Below are 19733 nucleotides of genomic sequence, written 5' to 3' on the forward strand. Positions count from 1 at the left end.
GAATGGTCTGGGCGATTGTGTATTCTGATGTTGGAGCCCAAAGCCAAGTTGGAGGCCTTAGCCCATATGGGCATTTTTTCATGGCATGTGGAAACTCCAAGGGCATCTGGGAAAAAAGTATAAAAAAGTGCATGTTTTGTGTTGTCATACATAAGAAAGTCACTCTATTAACTATAAATAGATTCATGAATGGAATTATTTCATACGTGCTCATCCAATCTATTCACATACTTTTTGCACCGTAGGGCAATGTACAGTTTTGTGCCGTATTATACTTACAGAAGCGGCTTTTGAAAATCCCATCCACGCATTACAGAGATTCAGGATATTACTTTGCGAGAACTATTGAAAATATATTTAATTTGTTTCCATTAAACACGTTGGAAGCCTGCTGGAAGCAGGCCGTGGAGACTCCGTGAAGATACGGTTAAATTAAGACCACATGACGGACGTACTAGATTACAAACGATTTCATTGTGTCCTATTAGAATTGCCATGCATGGCTGCCTACAGCCCTGATATAGCACAGTCTGTGGTCACTTCACATTAGACATTTCTTCATGGGATCTTTGAAAACATGTCTTAGCTTACACTCAACACGTGGCCTCGCCAGTATCTACAGAATCAAATAAATGTCCTTACAACTAAAATACACTATTACCATTCCGCAGGTTATCTGTTGTAGTAATCGGAGCCCAATATATATGTGGTTTGGACCCACCAGCAGAAAACTTGTGGACATTTAATACACACTGGGTTATAGATGAACAAAGTACAACAGTGTAAGGGCTCATTCAGATGAGACACTTTGATATAAGTTGCTCACGTTGCATTAAAAAAAAATGCAAGCAGGAGACTCGGAAAACGGGATCTAGAACATTTAATATCGATGCCTGCGCCCTTTCGTTGGTTATACGGCTGCCAGAACAAGCAGCCGATCAGGACGGCACGCTGGAAAATCACACATACAGTACATCAGTTGTGTTTTGCTGTGACCAGCATATAGTTGTGTTGGAGAGAGGGGCGGGGCAATGGGACCAATGATTCCCAGGCCTACAGGACTTTTAGGGCCAATTCAGACACATTCAGTGTGCTGCGACTTCACGCATGCGCATGGTACTGTTTGCAGGGTGAATGTCAGCCTATGCATGTAAGAGGGCGTTATTAACACTGTGTTTAATGGGATTGCCCCAAAAAACGCAGACGTTTCCCGGCCAGTGGGGGTCGGGAGAGGAGGTCGGGGTTGTTCCCGGAGGGGGGGTCGGGGTGGTGATTCTGGGTGCCGATTTGTTCCACGGGGGGGGGGGGAGGGGGGTCATTTGCAGCTCACCTCCATCCGGGGGGGGTACGACTCCTGCTCCTAATGTCTGCCCTGCAGTGGCCGGCGCCCTAGGCAAATGCCTGAAGCTGCCTAGTGTTGGCGCCGGCCCTGGATATAACAGACAGACCATAAGAAATATCAACTGAATGTTTGGTGATTATTAATGGGTAAAATATACTGTATCTTTACCTAGTCCACAATCCTGTATGTATGAGCTGATTTTATTCATGTTTTACAGTCTTCGGTGATGTCCGTCTGCTTTGCGCGGTTTCATCCAAACCTGGTGATTGGAGGAACGTACTCCGGACAGATCGTTCTCTGGGATAATCGTAGTCACAGACGGACTCCAGTTCAAAGGACCCCACTTTCTGCCGCAGCGCACACTGTAAGGTTCCTGTATGAGACAAACCCCCTACATCTGTTTATATATCTCACCCTCAATATACATAGCAGATGTGATATACAGTAGTACAGAGTTGCCTACCTGACCCTCTCCTTCAGGGAGAAAGTGCTCTGTTCCTGGACTTCCCTGGTAATGTAGGATTGCCAGCACCTGTGGTGAAACGTCTTTCTTATTAATTACCTAGCTCCCCACAGGTGATGGCAATCATACATTACCAGGGAAGTCCAGGAACAGAGCATTTTCTCCCTGAAGGAGAGGAGCAGGTAGGCAACCTGTGGATCTATAGTAGGAATAAATGAAGCAGGTTTGAAAATGTAATTGGTAATAACCATCTGTGCACCAGCTAGGGAGTCTGGGAAATGTGACAGTTAGTAATGACTTCACCTGTGCACCAGCTATATGATTACCCTCATCTGTTTTGAAACAGGTAAATTGCTAAGAAAGGTGCCTCAACACAGGTGATGGTAATTATAAATTAAGAGGGAAGTGCAGGAGCAGCGCATCGTGTCCCTCCTGGAGAGGGTCATGTTGGGAGGTATGCTATGGTCCCGATTCAGACCTGATTGAGCTGCTGGATTTCGGAGCCCAGTGATCTGTCAAACATTGCGGCACCGACCGCACGCATCAATCTTGTTCAGAAAGGGGCTTCTGAACGATATTAATGGTAATATCTTCTAGTGTGTATGCCTAATATTGTTAACAATGCGTGCCCCCCCCCCCTCATTGTTAACGATATTGACATCTTCCGGACATGCAGGTCAATCTGCCAATATTGCTCATGCACCCATCATTCAGTGTGGATGCACAATATCTTTCATGATCAGCTCAAGGGAAATTGTTCACCAATATCTTTCGTCTTTAATATCTTCTAGTGTGTATGGGCTTTAAATGGACCAATTTGTCTGTAGGACCAATTTGTGTCTGTTTTCCATGTTTAGGAGCAAATGGTCAATTGTCATTTGCTCCCCAGAATTTCCAGATTTTCATTCCAAACAGCCAGATTGGAAATATAATCTTCTAGTGTGTGTGAGGGCCTTTAGAAGCTTTAGTAAACGGCACAAGTGGACAGAGACACATTTAGGGGTGGCCCGGAAAGTCACTGAATACTGAGGAAACTGTTCTTAGCCCAGTCACAACAGCTGCCAATGATATTGCCAATCAACAGGTTTTGTTTGTCTGCTTTCAGCATCCCATCTACTGCGTGAATGTAGTTGGAACACAGAATGCTCACAACCTTATTACGGTTTCAACGGATGGGAAATTATGTTCCTGGAATTTGGATATGCTCTCAACACCGCAGGTGGGTGCCCATTTCCAGGAGAAGCTCTCTGCCTAATGCACTAATGGAACAGTCTGCAAGGGGCTGAAATGAATTCTGCAAACAGGAAAGTTCAACTTTCTCCTAATTGAAGAACTGTTTACATACTGTGCCATTACGGAAATGCATAGACTGTAACAAGATTAAAGTACAGTAATCACACACAGCAGCACTGTAGAGGCCAGTAACGTGCTGGTAACACAGGTCCCGGGCACAGTGTACACCTACCCTTATGCAAATTCAGGACACTGGTTACATCAATGCAGTATTCACAGAAAAGTGCTCTACACCATGATCACTGATTATTTGTACAGGTTGAGTATCCCGTATCCGAGTATCCGTTATCCGAATTATTCCGAAAACCATACATTCCAGAAAGTGAAAAAAAAAAATTTTTTTTGCTAAAAACTCACTGGGGACATTTGTAACAGCAGTACTGAGGACATACTATGTAACTGGCACTATATATGTGCAAGGCAATGACTGCTTGGCATTCAAATTCAATATCTGAGATAGTACACAAATTTTGTTTCATGTTTTGAAACCTTGTTTTTTGAACAAATAAAATATATTTGTGTGTATTTTATGTGGTAATAAAATATATTTGTGTGTATTTTATGTGTTTATACAGCATACATGCAAGATACTTCAAAATACTTAATTGAAATATTAAAACATTCCGAAATACGGAATAATCCTTTATCCAAAATTCTCCTGGTCCCGAGCATTTTGGATACGGGATACTCAACCTGTACTGTGATGTAGATTTGCAGCAGTAGCTTGAAAAATGCACAATGCAGTCTGCCGATCATAGTGTGGAGAATCGGGGGTTGTGTCTGTCAGTGAATCAGGCCCATAGTGTGTTCTTCAGAAAAGGATACTGCGTCAACGTTTCCACAATTAGGCGATTTAAAAAAAAAATTCTGGCATCGGGCATGCACAAACCCACGTATTCGATGGTGTTTACAATTGTGTAAGGCCTCTCCAAAACTTGAAGGTGGGTTTTTGAACCTGGGGCACTTCAAGAGAGACTGGGAGGTGTAAGTGAGTGTAAAAAGGGGTGTGTCGTGGGTGTGTTGCAAAATGCTGATACATTTCAGGAAACTCGCCGCTTCGGAGGTCACGGCTTGGAGGTCATGTTTAGTTGGTTGAGAGGAAAGTAGCTAGAGGAGAACCTACGCTACTGCAAATTATGATGATGTTCTGACCATGTTGTAGTGTTTACAGTCTCCCTCACATCTGCCAGACCACGGAGCCTAAAGCCCAGCGCTCATACTCTCCATGGTGTGGTGGAGCGCTAAGGGAAGGCTCAGACTAGCATTTGCCTACTGTATATCTCAGTAGGCCGGCCCCTTTTTAATGAGTTTTGGGCCGACCCACCGGGAAATGGCCCGGTTTCCCAGTGGGCCAATCCGCCCCTGGGCTGATGTCATGTGATGTCATCCGACCGCCCTGAGCAGGCATGGGAACGCCCGTGTATGCTGGGGTCCGTCCAGCATTTGTATGGGCGCACCCACCATTTTTGTGGGCACGCCCATGAAATGATGGTCAGATCCCAGCGAACGCCCCCTGCCTGTCACTCAGGCTGCGAGTGCCTTGGCGAAAAGAAACTTATCCCAAGGAGCTTGCAGCCGGGGGCCTGCCCCTGCGCATTGGCGACAATGCGCATGCGCAGATCAAAAACAATGGGGACAGGAACGAATTCGAACCTTTGCAAACATGTGTGAATCAGTACCTCTGTCTGCGTTGACTGTAACACACTCTTGCACCTCTAGGGGGTGCTACACAGTTCCATATAGTTTTGCACTAGTTTTATTTGTCAAAATATGAATTGGTTTTGTTACCCTATAAACTGATGTTTTATGTTAGATTTATATGACCCTTTAACGTGTATAATAAAACACAAATAAGACTGCACACGAGTAACGTTTTTGTATTTCATTATAGGAAAGTATGGAATTAGTCTACAATAAAGCCAAGCCCGTAGCCATTACTGGGATGGCTTTTCCTGCCGGAGATGTTAACAATTTTGTAGTAGGAAGTGAAGAGGGGACAGTTTACACCGCTTGCCGCCATGGAAGGTACCGTTACTACAATAGACTGTATATCCATGTTCCTAGCAGAGAATATTCTACCTTAGCTGATCTAATAGAAGTACGACTGGCATCCAGGACTCCAGTCCCAGACTCAGACAGCAAAGGGGGGGCCTGACCCTGTTCTAGTGCTAGGCCACCAGCTGATTGCACTTATATAGGGATGGTCATCGACCATCGATGATTTGAAATCAATGATGGTTTATGGCCAATGGTGAATACTTTTGCCACCGATGTGGGAGAACCAGATGGTTTCCCTACATCGATGCCAAAGGAGAACCTATGTTTTTTTTTTTTTTTATGTGTCGGGACGCGGAGCATATCTCCACCCCCGAGACCCAGAAGCCCTGCCCTCACATTCTGATTGGCCCACGGGCCATTCAGTCAAAGATAATGGATAACCATCGATAGCTAAAACTATCGGTTATCCATCACATAGTTTATGACTATCAATGGCTGGTTGCAGAATCACCATCGATGGCAACCGTTGTTGTCAACTGAACCGATGGCCATCCCTACACTGACATGCAGACAGGAAGTAACCACTGGCAGCATTTTGAAATTGGGGCCAGACACAAACCGATCGGAGCTTGTGGACCAGCAGCCAATCAGTAGCCTCCAGAGTCTATTTTATCAGTACCGGGCTTCACGGTAGTCCGCTATGTACAGGAATGGTTCATCACCATGATAGTAATCCAATTTTATTGTATACACAGCAAAGCCGGCATCAGTGAAGTTTTCGAGGGCCACCAGGGGCCGATAACAGGAATCAACTGCCACAGTGCAGTAGGGCCCATCGACTTCTCCCATCTCTTCCTGACATCGTCCTTCGACTGGACGGTCAAGCTCTGGACTACCAAGGTAATGCGCGCGCCCCGTACAAACAATACGCTGTTGTCTCCTAACCACTTCCAGATATTCTTCACCGGCTTATAACGCTGAGGTCTCTGATGTCCATGCCGGGTGTCAATCAGGATACGTAAAAGTATTATGGTTTTATTATGAATCGGTTTATATGAAGGTGACTTTTTTCCAGTTCCCATTAATGTACACCATGTGTCGGAGCTGGAGGAATATTCGCACAAGTGCTGCAGAATGAAAGTCCAGGAGATGTAATTAGACCTCGTGCTTCTGCGGATCATGTTTCTGGGAGGATGACTGACGGCTCTTTATTTGCTGCTGATTCACGAAAAAACTTCTGAATCCTAAAAGATTGAAAGACTGAACCTGTATTCAAAGTATAGAGACTGGGATCAGTGTATTTTCTTAAACACTTCAAATAATTAATTTTGCTGATTCTATTAAGGACCCCCCTCCCATGGCCCTGGAACCCCCCCCCCCCCCCATTTTAAACTGATGTACACTGGACTTTATTGAGACTTGGACAAGTATAGAGAGATTGGGATAAGCGTATTTTCTTGCTACAGGTTGAGTATCCCTTATCCAAAATGCTCGGGACCAGGAGAATTTTGGATAACGGATTATTCCGTATTTCGGAATATTTTAATATTTCAATGATGTATTTTGAAGTATCTTGCATTTATGCTGTATAAACACATAATATACACACAAATATATTTTATTACCACATAAAATACACACAAATATATTTTAATTGTTCAAAAAACAAGGTTTCAAAACGTGAAACAAAATGTGTGTACTATCTCAGCACTGAATTTGAATGCCAAGCAATCATTGTCTTGCACATATATAGTGCCAGTTACATATCATGTCCCCAGTGATGCTGTTACAAATGTCCCCAGTGAGTTTTTAGCAAAAAAAAAAAAATTTTTTCACTTTCTGGAATGTCCGTATTTCGGAATAATTCGGATAACGGATATTCGGATACGGGATACTCGACCTGTACTGTTACAAGTGATCTAAATCCACCACATTACCACTTCCTATCACCCTTGGTCAGTAGTCAAGTTGTACATAAGTAGTAGTTCGTTAATTTATAAGACGCCACAAAGTGTCTGCAGCACCGTACATAGCAAACAAAAAAAACAAATTACAAGGTAACGTACATAAGGACATCCTGCACCTCTTACTGCTGAGATTAGTGACAGTGGTATGCATTCATGGGGTGGTGGTGTGCAGGCAGGGGGTGTGCAGGCAAGGGATGTTGGTGTGCAGGCAGGGAGTGTGGTGTGCAGGCAAGGGGTGGTGGTGTGCAGGCAGGGGGTGTGGTGTGCAGGCAAGGGGTGGTGGTGTGCAGACAAGGGGTGTTGGTGTGCAGGCAAGGGGTGGTGGTGTGCAGGCAAGGGGTGGTGGTGTGCAGGCAAGGGGTGGTGGTGTGCAGGCAAGGGGTGGTGGTGTGCAGGCAGGGGGTGGTGGTGTGCAGGCAAGGGGTGGTGGTGTGCAGGCAGGGGGTGTGGTGTGCAGGCAAGGGGTGGTGCTGTGCAGGCAGGGGGTGGTGGTGTGCAGGCAAGGGGTGGTGGTGTGCAGGCAGGGGGTGTGGTGTGCAGGCAGGGGGTGGTATGCAGACATGGGGGTGCAGGCAAGGGGTGGTGGTGTGCAGGCAGGGGGTGTGGTGTGCAGGCAAGGGGTGGTGGTGTGCAGGCAAGGGGTGGTGGTGTGCAGGCAAGGGGTGGTGGCAAGGGGTGGTGGTGTGCAGGCAAGGGGTGGTGGTGTGCAGGCAAGGGGTGGTGGTGTGCAGGCAGGGGGTGGTGGTGTGCAGGCAGGGGGTGGTGGTGTGCAGGCAAGGGGTGGTGGTGTGCAGGCAAGGGGTGGTGGTGTGCAGGCAAGGGGTGTTGGTGTGCAGGCAGGGGATGTGGTGTGCAGGCAGGGGGTGTGGTGTGCAGGCAAGGGGTGGTGGTGTGCAGGCAAGCGGTGGTGGTGTGCAGGCAGGGGGTGGTGGTGTGCAGGCAAGGGGTGGTGGGGTGCAGGCAGGGGGTGTGGTGTGCAGGCAGGGGGTGGTATGCAGACAGGGGGGGTGCAGGCAAGGGGTGGTGGTGTGCAGGCAGGGGGTGTGGTGTGCAGGCAAGGGGTGGTGGTGTGCAGGCAAGGGGTGGTGGTGTGCAGGCAAGGGGTGGTGGTGTGCAGGCAAGGGGGTGTGGTGTGCAGACAGGGGGTGGTGGTGTGCAGGCAAGGGGTGGTGGTGTGCAGGCAAGGGGTGGTGGTGTGCAGGCAGGGGGTGTGGTGTGCAGGCAGGGGGTGGTGGTGTGCAGGCGGGGGGTGGTATGCAGACAGGGGGGGTGCAGGCAGGGGGTGGTATGCAGACAGGTGGGAGTGAGCAAGCAGTTGGTAGTGAGCAAGCAGTGGGTGGTATGCAGGCAGCAGCTTAGCCTACGTGATCCTTACTGAATCAGGACCTAGTTTCAGGACTCCCTGCCTCTGATAAGCAGACCCCTGCAGCTGTGTGATTACGGTCTCATAGTGAGAGGGATGAACACCCTTGCAGAGCGTGTGCTTCCCATTGTCTAGTCTGTTACAGCCGATCCTCTTGCACACACCAAGGAAACTTCTGTTGGTATGTATGCATCTCTATCTGTGCGTAGGGTGAGAGTAATGTGGTCATTACAGCGCTGAGTCATAGTTATTGTAAGACACGTGGAGAGTAGTCGCTTGCTGTCACGCCTCATTACACCCCAGACATGACATCGCAGGACATCATGCCGCGCATTACTTCATAACACATTTGGCCAACGCCTTCCAATGTAAACTATTTACATTGGAGGGTTATATTGTGTTTTGACAGTAATAGACTCACACTTACACTAATTATAAAGTAGGATGCGTGACCGACCTTGTATCATACAGTATTAGAGCAAATTCGGAAAGAAAGAATATTCAAACAAGACACTGGAAGACAGACGGTTACATATACCTATAGACAGCAAGAAAAGGTGTCTGTATATTATTGATGATAATAGATTAGAAATCTAGTGTTCGCTTGTAGTGCTCTGTAGCAGGAGGAGAAATATAGAGGGCCCGCCTCTCCGCCAGGCTTGCCTACCATCCCGGAATTGCCGGGAGGCTCCCGAAAATCGGGTCCCCCTCCCGCCCCCTCGGGAAGGTGGGCGATCCTCCCGCATTGGCCAGGCAGCCCCTGCACCCCCCTTCCCTGCAGCACAAAATTACAGGTTTTTGCCGTTCCGCGGCAAGGGGTGGGGCTAAAATTACACAAATTGCATCATTTTAGCCCCTCCCCAATTTGCAGACCGCGAATTACGTTGTTTGACTGTCATGGGGTTGGGGCTTGATGACGTCTGCCTGTCCCGCCACCCTGACATGCTGCTGTCGGGTCTCCTCTCCGGGCTTCTCCCGGAGAGGAGAAAAAAAAAGTCGGCAAGTATGCTCTCCGCTCCTTTCAATGCTCATATTCTGGTTGCAACACCCCTCCCCCATGCCGAATGCTTACAACACACTTGGTTAAACTAGACATCCCCCTTCCAGTTACATACCAGTGGTTAAAATTAGATTATAGTACCTTCTCAATAACTCAGGATGCAAAGTTGCAGACGCAACAACATTTGCATCCACCTCTGAAGCAGGCCTTTATTTACCTCGGTGCGTCCTCCTCTGAAGCAGGCTCACAATTACCTCACTATGGCCACCTCTGAAGCAGGCCCTCATTTACCTTCAGTTCGTCACCACTGAAGCAGGCTCTCATTTACCTCAGTGCGAAACCTCTGAAGCAGGCCCTCATTTACCTCAGTGCGTAGGGTTACCAACCGTCCGGGATTACTCCGGACAGTCCGGTAATTAGACGGGGTGTCCTGAGTCCGGACAGGTGCCGTTCCCGCACTATACATAGTCCGGGAATGAGTCCCCCTCTCTGCCCGCCCCGGTCGCCCGGCTCCCTCCGCTGTGCAGTGGCACCGGGCGGGTGCGGGACTGCGGGTCGCCATGATTGCTGAAGCCAGCAAGGAGGCGGGGATCGATGCAGGGCAGGCGGGGGGCAGCGTTGTGGCGCAGAGTGACCAGTCACTATCAGTGACTGACTGTCAGTCACTCCGCCGCGGCGCTCGCTGGGAGGAGGGAGGCGGAGTCGGACGGAGACTGAATGGACACACACACAGATAGTGTGTGTGTGTCACTGTCTGACTCCAACTCTTCCGGCTCCTCCTCCGCATTTGGCGCTCTGCCTCAGGGTGACACAGCCAGCCTCGTCGCTCTCTCTGACAGTCACCGACCAAGGCAAAGCAGGCAGGCCAAGGTGAGGTTAGGACAGTCAGGAGCTCAGTCAGCAGCGGCTCCTCCACCCAGCCAGCCTCCTTCACCCTCAGCCACCCACCCTCCTAGGCTCCGAGTCCTGGCTTCACCATCCATCAGCTGCCAGAGAGGATAGAGTGGCAGAGCCAGGTCAGCCACCCAGCCTCCAGGCTCCACCACCGACCCTGGGCCTCTTAGAAGAAATATAAAGTATGTACTTACATCATTTTATTTAAAAACAACAAATAGACTCCTTCATATATGATAAATACAATGGTTTATCACCTGAAGCTGTGTGGCATAACATGTAATGGGCATTATGGCATTTTGTACACTATGTAATGGGTGTGTGACGTGTAGTCGGCATTATGTTGAGAATTTTTGACACTGTCTGTGTTGTTCCTTCTTTGCAAAAAGATTTTTCAGTCCTAGCATATCGTGTAATGGCCATTGCGGTGTATGGCATAACATGTAATGGGCATCACGCTGTGTGGCATAACGTGTAATGGGCATTATGGTATGTGGTATACTATGGCATTTTGTACACTATGTAATGGGTGTGTGACGTGTATGGCGCGCACTGTCTATATTGTTCCTCCTTTCCAAAAAACTTTTTCAGTCCTGGCATATTGTGGAATGGGCATTGCAGTGTATGTTGTAACATGTAATGGGCATCATGGTGTGGGGCATAACGTGTAATGGGTATTACTGTGTATGATGTAACATGTAATTGGCATTATGGTATGCAAAATCAAGAATGAAATTGAAGCAAAGGTTAAAAAAAATCAACATAAGGTGGGTCAAAGGGCGGAGCTGGGGGTGGGGCATGGGCGGGACAGTGGGTGTGTCAAGGGGCGGGCCACTGTCCAGGAATCTCTCAACAAAAAGGTGGTAACCCTATCAGTGCGCCACCTCTGAAGCAGGCCCTCATTTACCTCAGTATGGCCTCCACTGAAGCAGGCCCTCATTTACCTCAGTGCGCCACCACTTAAGCAGGCCCTCATTTAACTCAGTGCGCCACCACTGAAGCAGGCTCTCATTTACCTCAGTGTGACCTCCTAAAGCAGGCCCTTATTTACCTCAGTGCAGCCTCCTCTGAAGCAGGCCCTCATTTACCTCAGTGCACCACCATCACTGAAGCAGGCCCTCATTTACCTCAGTGCAGCCTCCTGAAGCAGGCCCTCATTTAACTCAGTGTGACCTCCTGAAGCAGGCTCTCATTTACCTGTGTGACGTATGATAAGCTGCTCCTTGTGAGCGGGTTGTGTGTGATGTGTTTATTTTAATAAATTATTTGAGAGGTTTTTTTTTTTTTTAATTGAGTCACTTCCACTTCTATGAGTAGCAGATCTACTCTAAAACGTAATTTGCCTAATTACAATCATTATGTTACTGTAGGTGCTGGAACAACTCTTGATACTTGAAGCAGGACCTCTGCCATAAATCAGCAGCTGGGAGATTCAGACATGGCTGTGACTGTATTCGGCAGTCACGTTGTAAATCGCTGATAATATTTAGCAGCATCATTCAGTAACTATGGAAACAGTCATTGCAGTGCATAGTTTGTTTCCATGTGTGTACAAGATTATTGCTCATAGTTGGTGATTAATATTTCCTTATGGAGGGGGGGGGGGTCATAGCATACACACCCTATATACATGATGTGCTATCATGCTGGGACTTGTAGTTCTGCAAGGAAAAACACATTTTGCAGATGCACACTCCATATTATTAATCAATAATAGAGGTTCTTGGTATATTAATTGGCCAAGAAATATTTGCCCACCAACAAGCTTCACGGTGACCTCATTTCTGGTGGGTCCCTAACATACCCACCAACATGACCCATTCCATTAGGTACAAAATGCTCTGTTCCTGGACTTCCCTGCCAGTGGCAGTTACAGAGGTTGGACTCCAGCACAGTCCAAAATTTAAAGAGGGTGGTCACATCAACTGCCAGTGAGTCCAAGACAATGATGTTTGAGGTGGCATTAGGTGTGGCAGCCATTTTTGAATATTGGACAGTGGTGCAGCCCCAACTCTGCAACTGCCACTGTCGAGGAAGTCCAGGAACAGAGCATTTTGTACCTAATGGAATGGGTCATGATGGAGGGTATGCCCTAATACTAAGTTTGAATCTGGGGCGCGGAACCCCAAAAAGGCCGGCATAAGCCAGGCCCCCCCACATTTCATACCTGATAGTGCACATTGGCTCTGATTCACTAACACTCAGAAGGCTGCACTCATTACTCACTGACACATTTTAAAAGATCACAGGTGGAGCTAATTATTTCACCTGTGATTCTGTGTGGAGACCTAGAAAATGTGCACTGTTGGGGGTCCTTGAGGACCAAGGTTGAGAACCACTGATTTATGCCATCGGCATTGATGGCAGTCTTCGATGGCGATCACAACAATGACCACCCATGTTCCAGAGTCCACAGGCTGAACAGTACAATTACCATGCAAAGTCTGCAGAGCGGTTGAAGGCTACTGAGTGATATAGATAATTATCTAGAGGGGTTTGTCATTAAGTGACTGGGTGAAAAAATATTAGTTGTAGATATATCATCACGAACCATCTTCAACCCGTCTGCGTGATCCTCATCCTGCAACAGCTCCGGTATCCGGTTGATCGGTCTACAGTGTCTAGGTGGACAGTCAGAAGGTCGACACCAAAAGGTTGACATTGACAATGCCAATGTGCAAAAGGTTGACATTGACAAAAGATGGATATGCAAATAATCAAAACTGACAATGTTGAAAAAAGCAAATTGTCTACAAGAAAAATGTTGACAAATAAACAATATCACTTTGAGTTTTTCTAAATGGTTTCCCATTTTTGGGACTTTTTCATACTTAACATCCACACGGGCTCCGACTGGGAACAGTAAAGTGTGCTGAGCGCAGCGACGCACCATGTAGGATACGCTCTACACTAATCGGGGGTGCATTGTTGACAGGTGTCGACATTGGCAGCAAAAATGGTTTAAAAAGCTCACATCTACCTTTTAATTTCGACCTTCTGCTTATGTTGACCTTTTGTCAAGGTCAAACCGATTGCCTACCTAGACACTGCAGTACTTTTTACCTGGGTCCAGGTCCCGCTCCCCCCTCTTGCATTACAGGGAGCTTGGCAGTTAGGGCGGGATGCTATATCACTCACCGCCGCGGCCCCGGGTGTTTTTCGGCGCCGCTGTATGATATATCCTCCGGCGGCTCAGTGCTTCTCTCTGCACTTTCGCATTCTCTGGGTTTTCTCTCTGCACGCGCCTCCCCATAGATCAACATTGGGCGGGCGCGTGCAGCTTATTCTGTATGCCCCGCTGCGGTAATCTACACACTGCATTTATTCGCCTCCTCGGGCTAGCGGTGATGTATAAATGTTAGCTGATTTAAATAAGATTGTTACAGCATCTCCCCCAGAATGCTTAATAATAACTTAGGAGCAGCATACCTTCCACCACTGCCACAGCCCAGGAGCTAGGAGCGTGAAATGCACGCACATACAAGATGTCACCACGGGACAGGCAGCGCCTGGATGCAGCAGCCAGTGCGCATGTCTGCTCTTCTCGGGGCGGGCGCATGCGCGGTAGAGAAAAAGCACTAAAAATGTATCGCGGCAGAATGTCATTACCGCAAAATGAATGCGGAAATCAAAAGAATAGAGAATATGGAGAAAAGAAGAGGATAACCGCCGCGAAATGACTGCGGAAAAAAAACGGTAATTTGATTAAATCGCCGCGATTGTTACAGCATCTCCCCCTTAATGAGAGAGGACAGGGGCAGCACAGCCTCTCTCCCCAGCCAAGCACATGCTGCTCAGTGCTCAGTGCTGCGTGCTGAGCAGGGGAAAGCGGCAGCGGCGGGGTGCAGAGTGCGGTGTATGATCCCACCCACCCGCACCTCGCTCCCCTCAACCCGCTGCCCATCCAAAAAAAGTATGTTGTTTTTCTTCAGAGGGATGTGGTCACGCCCCCTTCCTTCATGTGATCACGCCGCCTCCATTTTACCCTGCCCCTGCCAACCTATTGGCACCCCTGTCGACAGCTCCAGTGGTTTCTATGCATAAAACGTCTTTTGCAAAATTGAAGCAATTAAAGATTTTAAATTTTTAATAAGCAAAACACACAACTTGCACCCGCACGCGCAACAAAACGCACAACACACAATCCAGGAGATTCAGTCATCTCTACACACTGGTAGGGTTACGAGCTGCAAGGTGTATAAACTCCCCATCGGGTATCCCCCAGGTCCACACTTTACAATTCACCATAACCTTAACAACTAAACTTATCTAATAAAAAAGACACAGACACAAGTGCTGGCGTTTCAAAATTAATGTCAAATTTATTTGACAATTAACTAAACTATAAATGGTGGCGGCACCAAAGAACGGTCACTATAGGAAAGTGGGGTTAAAGATGTCTACCATACACACCATCGCTGGTGATCACTCTCCCCGGTCATCCACTCGTGCTAGTGGTGACCATCCCCCGGGCAGAAGCATGGTCCATGACCATAGATGTCAGGGGAGAGCAACACCTCACTATCTACACACACACACATCAAGATCTTACAAGGATGACCGTTCTTTACCGCCGCCTAAGAGAGAAAAATAGGGAAGGGTGGGTGGGGCTTTTCCGGACAGAGGAAGCTTCACATGTAGCATGTGACTTTTCTTACCCTGTCTATAACCCTCCAACTGCTCTGATAGGCCTTGTGCCCATCCTGATTTACATATCACATGACCTTCCAAGTGTAACCTGGGGAACCCATCAGTGGTTTATGCTCCCTCACTGCTTATTCAGCATTCGTGATTCTGAATCGCAGACCACTCTGCAAAGGGAAAAATCACCCAGATCAACTGACCTGGGCCCCAACTGGGGCCCTTCTAACAAAGGACACATCAAGTAGAACACATTTACGCTATCCCCTGGCGTTCCTGGCTCGTCCCTGTAGTGCAAGGCTTAGGCTGCTTCCTACTGTAGTGAACCATTTCCGAATGTCTCATACACTGGAATTATTACACTTTGGCTTCGCAGCACAATCAGATTTTCAGCTACAAGAGAAATAACTAATCACTCGCTATGAACCAGTTTATGTGTGATAACAATGTTCTGAATGTCTTCCGAGGGTCCTGAACGCGGTCCAATAGCCTGGTCATGAATGAATCCACTTTAGAACAAGGTTTGGGAAGACAGCCAAGCTGACATGAAGGGGGGGAGGAGCGGCGGCCTGTTCAGACAGGAATCCCAGTTCTTCCACTTTACCTCTGGAGCCAGGGGTCTGGCTCCTGCCCAGCCACACGAGAAGAAGATTAAGGCATTTTCTGTGTTTAAAGTTGAAGAAAACCAAAGTCAGGTGTTTTTCCTCTCTCGCTCTCTTGTAGTCGCTCCGTCGGTACGCAACACTTTCCGCTCGGGTTTGTATTGTCATAGAAACAAGTAGCAATGCAAGGTGAAAGTATTGAAGTCAGTACATGATGTGAAAATGGCGTGGCACCCATTCTCCCAATGATTACTGCAGACACCCTTCTTCTGTCTGTAAGTTCCTGGACATTATCAGGCAGTATGTTTTGCCATTCCGCCACAGTGACCAACTGTGACACTGAAGAAGGTCAAGTCGGATTAGAACGTACCCGTTGATCCAATTCGGTTCTCAATGGGGTTAAGATCTGAGCTGCCCAGTCCATCCGGGTTAACAGAATTTCCAGTGTTGCTGATCCAGTAATTTCTTGCCTGGTCCATAAACGGCCACTCCTGTGAGAATGTTTAACTTACTGTACTTTGGCAGGCAATTTGTCTATCAGATTGCTGAGAGCTACTGGTGTATTTATAATGGTAGACATCCTGCTATCAATTGGCAGAAATCACTGAGAGAATGGGTGCCACGCCATATTCCCAGAGACCTGAGCATGCGCTGTAGACTCTGGGGCAGCGCTAGGGTCCTCTAGTGACCAATCATGTTTATGTCTTTGGACTTAATTAAGGGGGGCCCTCTGACATCATCAAGCCCTAACCCATGCTGTCAAAATAAGTGCAGCCCTAGGGAAAGGGGATGGGGATAAATAATGCGAAAAGTCACAATCCACTTCATTTTTGCCCCATTACATCCTCACGGCTCAGAGATTGACAGTGTTTGTCTCTCCATCCTGCCCACATCACTAGGATGCAGGCAGGTTGCGGAGGACCTGCCTGAACTTCCAGGGGTGTCGGTGACTCCCAAAAGATTGAGAGTCACCTGCAACTTCTGGGAGAGTGGGGCAGATGTATTAATCTGCCTACAACGTTTGGCGAATAACGAGTCCCGCTTCTCCAGCATAACGTGGAGAAGCGGTCAAACGTTATAGGCAGATGTATTAAGCAGATAAGGAGAGCCGTTATCCCCAGCATGAACGACTCTCCTTATCGGCTCCCTCGCCGCTTTCTGGGCATGCGCGAGATCTCGCTAAAACCACGAGATCTCCAGCGCAGCCCAAGCCAGATGCAGGGCTAGCCTTGTCCCCACAGTGGGGGATAGGACAACGCTAGTGGGGGATAGGACAACTGAGGGGGACAGCCCCGCCGAGCGTAACACGTTAGGCGCGCTAGTAATACATTAGGGAAATCGTAATCCCCCCCACCCCCAGTTAACCAGCGTTAAGTGCATTTTTGCACTTAACGCTGGTTCATACATCTGCCCCAAAATGTGCTATATGTTGCATAATGGTCCAGCCGGAATGCAGAGATTCTTGGAGGACTGTTAGATCCTGTCATACAGCAAAGTCTATTTGGCATAGTTACCTCCCCTACTGCATTCTGCAGGAGACTCCCTGATATAAGTGCAATCTCCCTCCCGCCTCATTAGTCTAGCAATCTCCCTCATGTCACCTACAGATGTAGTCCGTCTAGTCTTTGCAGGGGCTTGCTATCGCCAGCCACCACCTCCCGCCAGGGGAAGTGCGTGCACGACACGCTCGCGCGTCCCGTGGCAACGCCGCCGGTACCCCTCTACACCCCGTTCCCCCCCAACCCTGCCTGTCTCCCTGAAGCAGAGATGGGCAGGGTCCCGGTGCCCATCCGCCAAGAGCCTGGGACGCGCGTGCGACCTTGCCATTGTTGACCTAATGTCGATCTTCCAACCCTGTCAACTTTAGCCATGTTGACCTATGTCATGTGTCGACCTAAGCCACCTCGACCTTCAGTGGTTGACCCAATGCATGTCGAAAGAATCCTTAACCATGTTGACGATGCCGCAAAGTTGTGTAGTGCGTATAGAGGGCTCTCTCTCAGCCAATCAGCGGCCGGCCTTTTAAATTTTAAAATTCTGCTGCCGCTGTCCGCAGTGTCTGCTCACTCAGCACTTCCCGGACACTGCGGACTTCCCACTCCGACCGCCGCTGCGCCCACAGCCCCCAGGCGCTTCTCGCTGGCCCCACAACCCTGGGGGCATGGGGAGTGCGCTTTGAGATTTCACTCAGAGCGCCAGTAGGCCTGGAGCCGGCCCTGCCCCCCCATAGCATTAATTAAATTTGTGGCTTTTCAGGGGAGGGAGTGGGGATAAAGATGCAAATCGCTTCATTTAGCCCCACCCCCTCCTAGAAGACCCGTGAATTGCAGGATTTGCAGTACTGGGGGCGGGGCTTGATGATATCTACCACCCCCCAACGTGCTGTTGACAGTCTCCTCTCCTGGAGAGGAGACTTTAAAAGTAGGCAACTCTGATATATCTTAAAATACTATGTTCTGTTCTTTTATAAACCAGACAGAGGTTTGTAGAACGGTGTTCCAGGTCTCACGCAGAGATCACAGCTCCACATTTACTCCAGTTTGTCTATTTAATAGTGTTCTAGAAGCTATTTATAAAACATAAACACTTATTTTCTCTGTCATTGCAAATATTTGCAGTCAATACACTATTGTGTTTGTATAACACAGCTCGTCGCCAAACAACACACATTACTATTAGGCGCTTTACAAGTTTATGTAACATTTTTAGCTGCTCGACTCCATAAATATAACATGACGGGAACAAAAGTATTATTTAATTACACTAAATCTAAATACAGAATGAACAATTGACTGTTGCCATGTGTACGAGATTGACAAGAACAAATGCTATAATAATAATAATCTTTTTCTTGTTGTTTCCAAAACCTCCTCTATTTATGTAAAAATGGAAATTGTATCGCCACTGGGTGGTGCTGTTGCTGCAGATTCTAAACATGCATCTGTGCACAGGATTACTATTATTGAGGGTCAATTATTATTGACTGCAGCAGCGATATTATCATAGTGCACAGAGTTCTATAGCAGAGTAATACACGAGCGTAGATGACAGTATACAGGAATATTATTTCAAGCCGTCTGTTAGAAAACATGATAAAGAGTTCCAATCCCGGGGCATTTTTTCAATCCCGGGAATCGGGATTGAAAAACGCTCAATCCCGGGATTGGCATCCCTAAAATTGCCCATGTGCCCCACACTGACTCACTTTTGGGGAGCGGCGAGGAGAGCAGGGGGCAGCGGGGCAGAGGCAGGCGGCGGGTATTATGCGTGCGGCTGGGAGAGGCCTGGTGGCTAGCGGGTTCCGGCGCCACCATCACTTACTTCTGATGAGCGGCGTATGGGGAAGGCGGCAGCAGTGCAGTCAGGCGGCGGGTATGATGCGTGTGGATGGAGGAAGCCTGGCGGTGAGCGGGTTCTGGCGCTGGTGTAGCCCTGCAGCCTGCGCAGCGTGACCTATGACGAATCACGCTGCGCAGGCTGCACGCCGGGACGGGAACAGCCGGGCAGCGTCTGAGCAGGTGCTCAGACGCTGCCTGGCATTAGACTGCGCATGCGCAGTCTAATTCCGAAATCCCGGGATTGGATACTTCCATCCCGGGATTGAAATCCCAGACATTTTGGGGCTAAATCCCAGGATCCCGCCGATCCTAGTTCCCTAGTACTCACAATTATTTCTGCCATCAAGAAATGATGTCCAATAAATACAATAGGTTAAATTTACTAAGCTAAAGTTGAAGATTCTGTCTTTTCATTTTCTAGAATGCAACAGGGAAATCATCTGAGAAAATCTGTTTGGTTGCTGTGGGCAACATCACCTCTTTTCATTTTGAGAAGGTTTATTAAATTTACCCCAATGCTTTTGGTGCATCCAATAACATAATGCTCTTTTACTGGTCATCTTATAGACAGGTCCAAAAACATATGCGTACGACATTAGCCATTATTACCTATTGATATCAACAAGATCAAAAACCTATAAGTGATGACCTCGCTGAGATACTTGGGTATTGCGGAGCTGTCGCAGCAGAAGATGAAAAAGAACCCTGGCAAATGTGCCCACGGGCAAACATATTATAAATGTGATACTTATACAATCATCTACTTCATACTCCCTACAATGGCACCTAACTCTTGGTTATAGACCATGTATTTGTCTTGTCCTATACATTG

The 19733-nt window shown here is 47.9% G+C and overlaps 1 protein-coding gene across 5 annotated transcripts in view; it reads left to right on the forward strand.

The window, feature by feature from the left end:
• Positions 1-19733, forward strand: part of DYNC1I1 (dynein cytoplasmic 1 intermediate chain 1) — a 261497-nt gene that overhangs the window by 166837 nt on the left and 74927 nt on the right. For 4 of the 5 annotated variants that reach the window (XM_083189465.1, XM_083189466.1, XM_083189467.1 and 1 more), the window contains 4 exons: positions 1560-1706; positions 2911-3024; positions 4990-5123; positions 5852-5996. In XM_083189465.1, the coding sequence (XP_083045591.1) occupies positions 1560-1706; positions 2911-3024; positions 4990-5123; positions 5852-5996 (540 nt within the window). The remainder of the gene's footprint in view (positions 1-1559; positions 1707-2910; positions 3025-4989; positions 5124-5851; positions 5997-19733) is intronic. The other variant, XM_083189469.1, reaches the window with a different exon arrangement.

The sequence above is a fragment of the Crinia signifera genome, chromosome 5, assembly GCF_055691185.1.
Source record: "Crinia signifera chromosome 5, ASM5569118v1, whole genome shotgun sequence".
Lineage (NCBI taxonomy): Eukaryota > Metazoa > Chordata > Amphibia > Anura > Myobatrachidae > Crinia > Crinia signifera.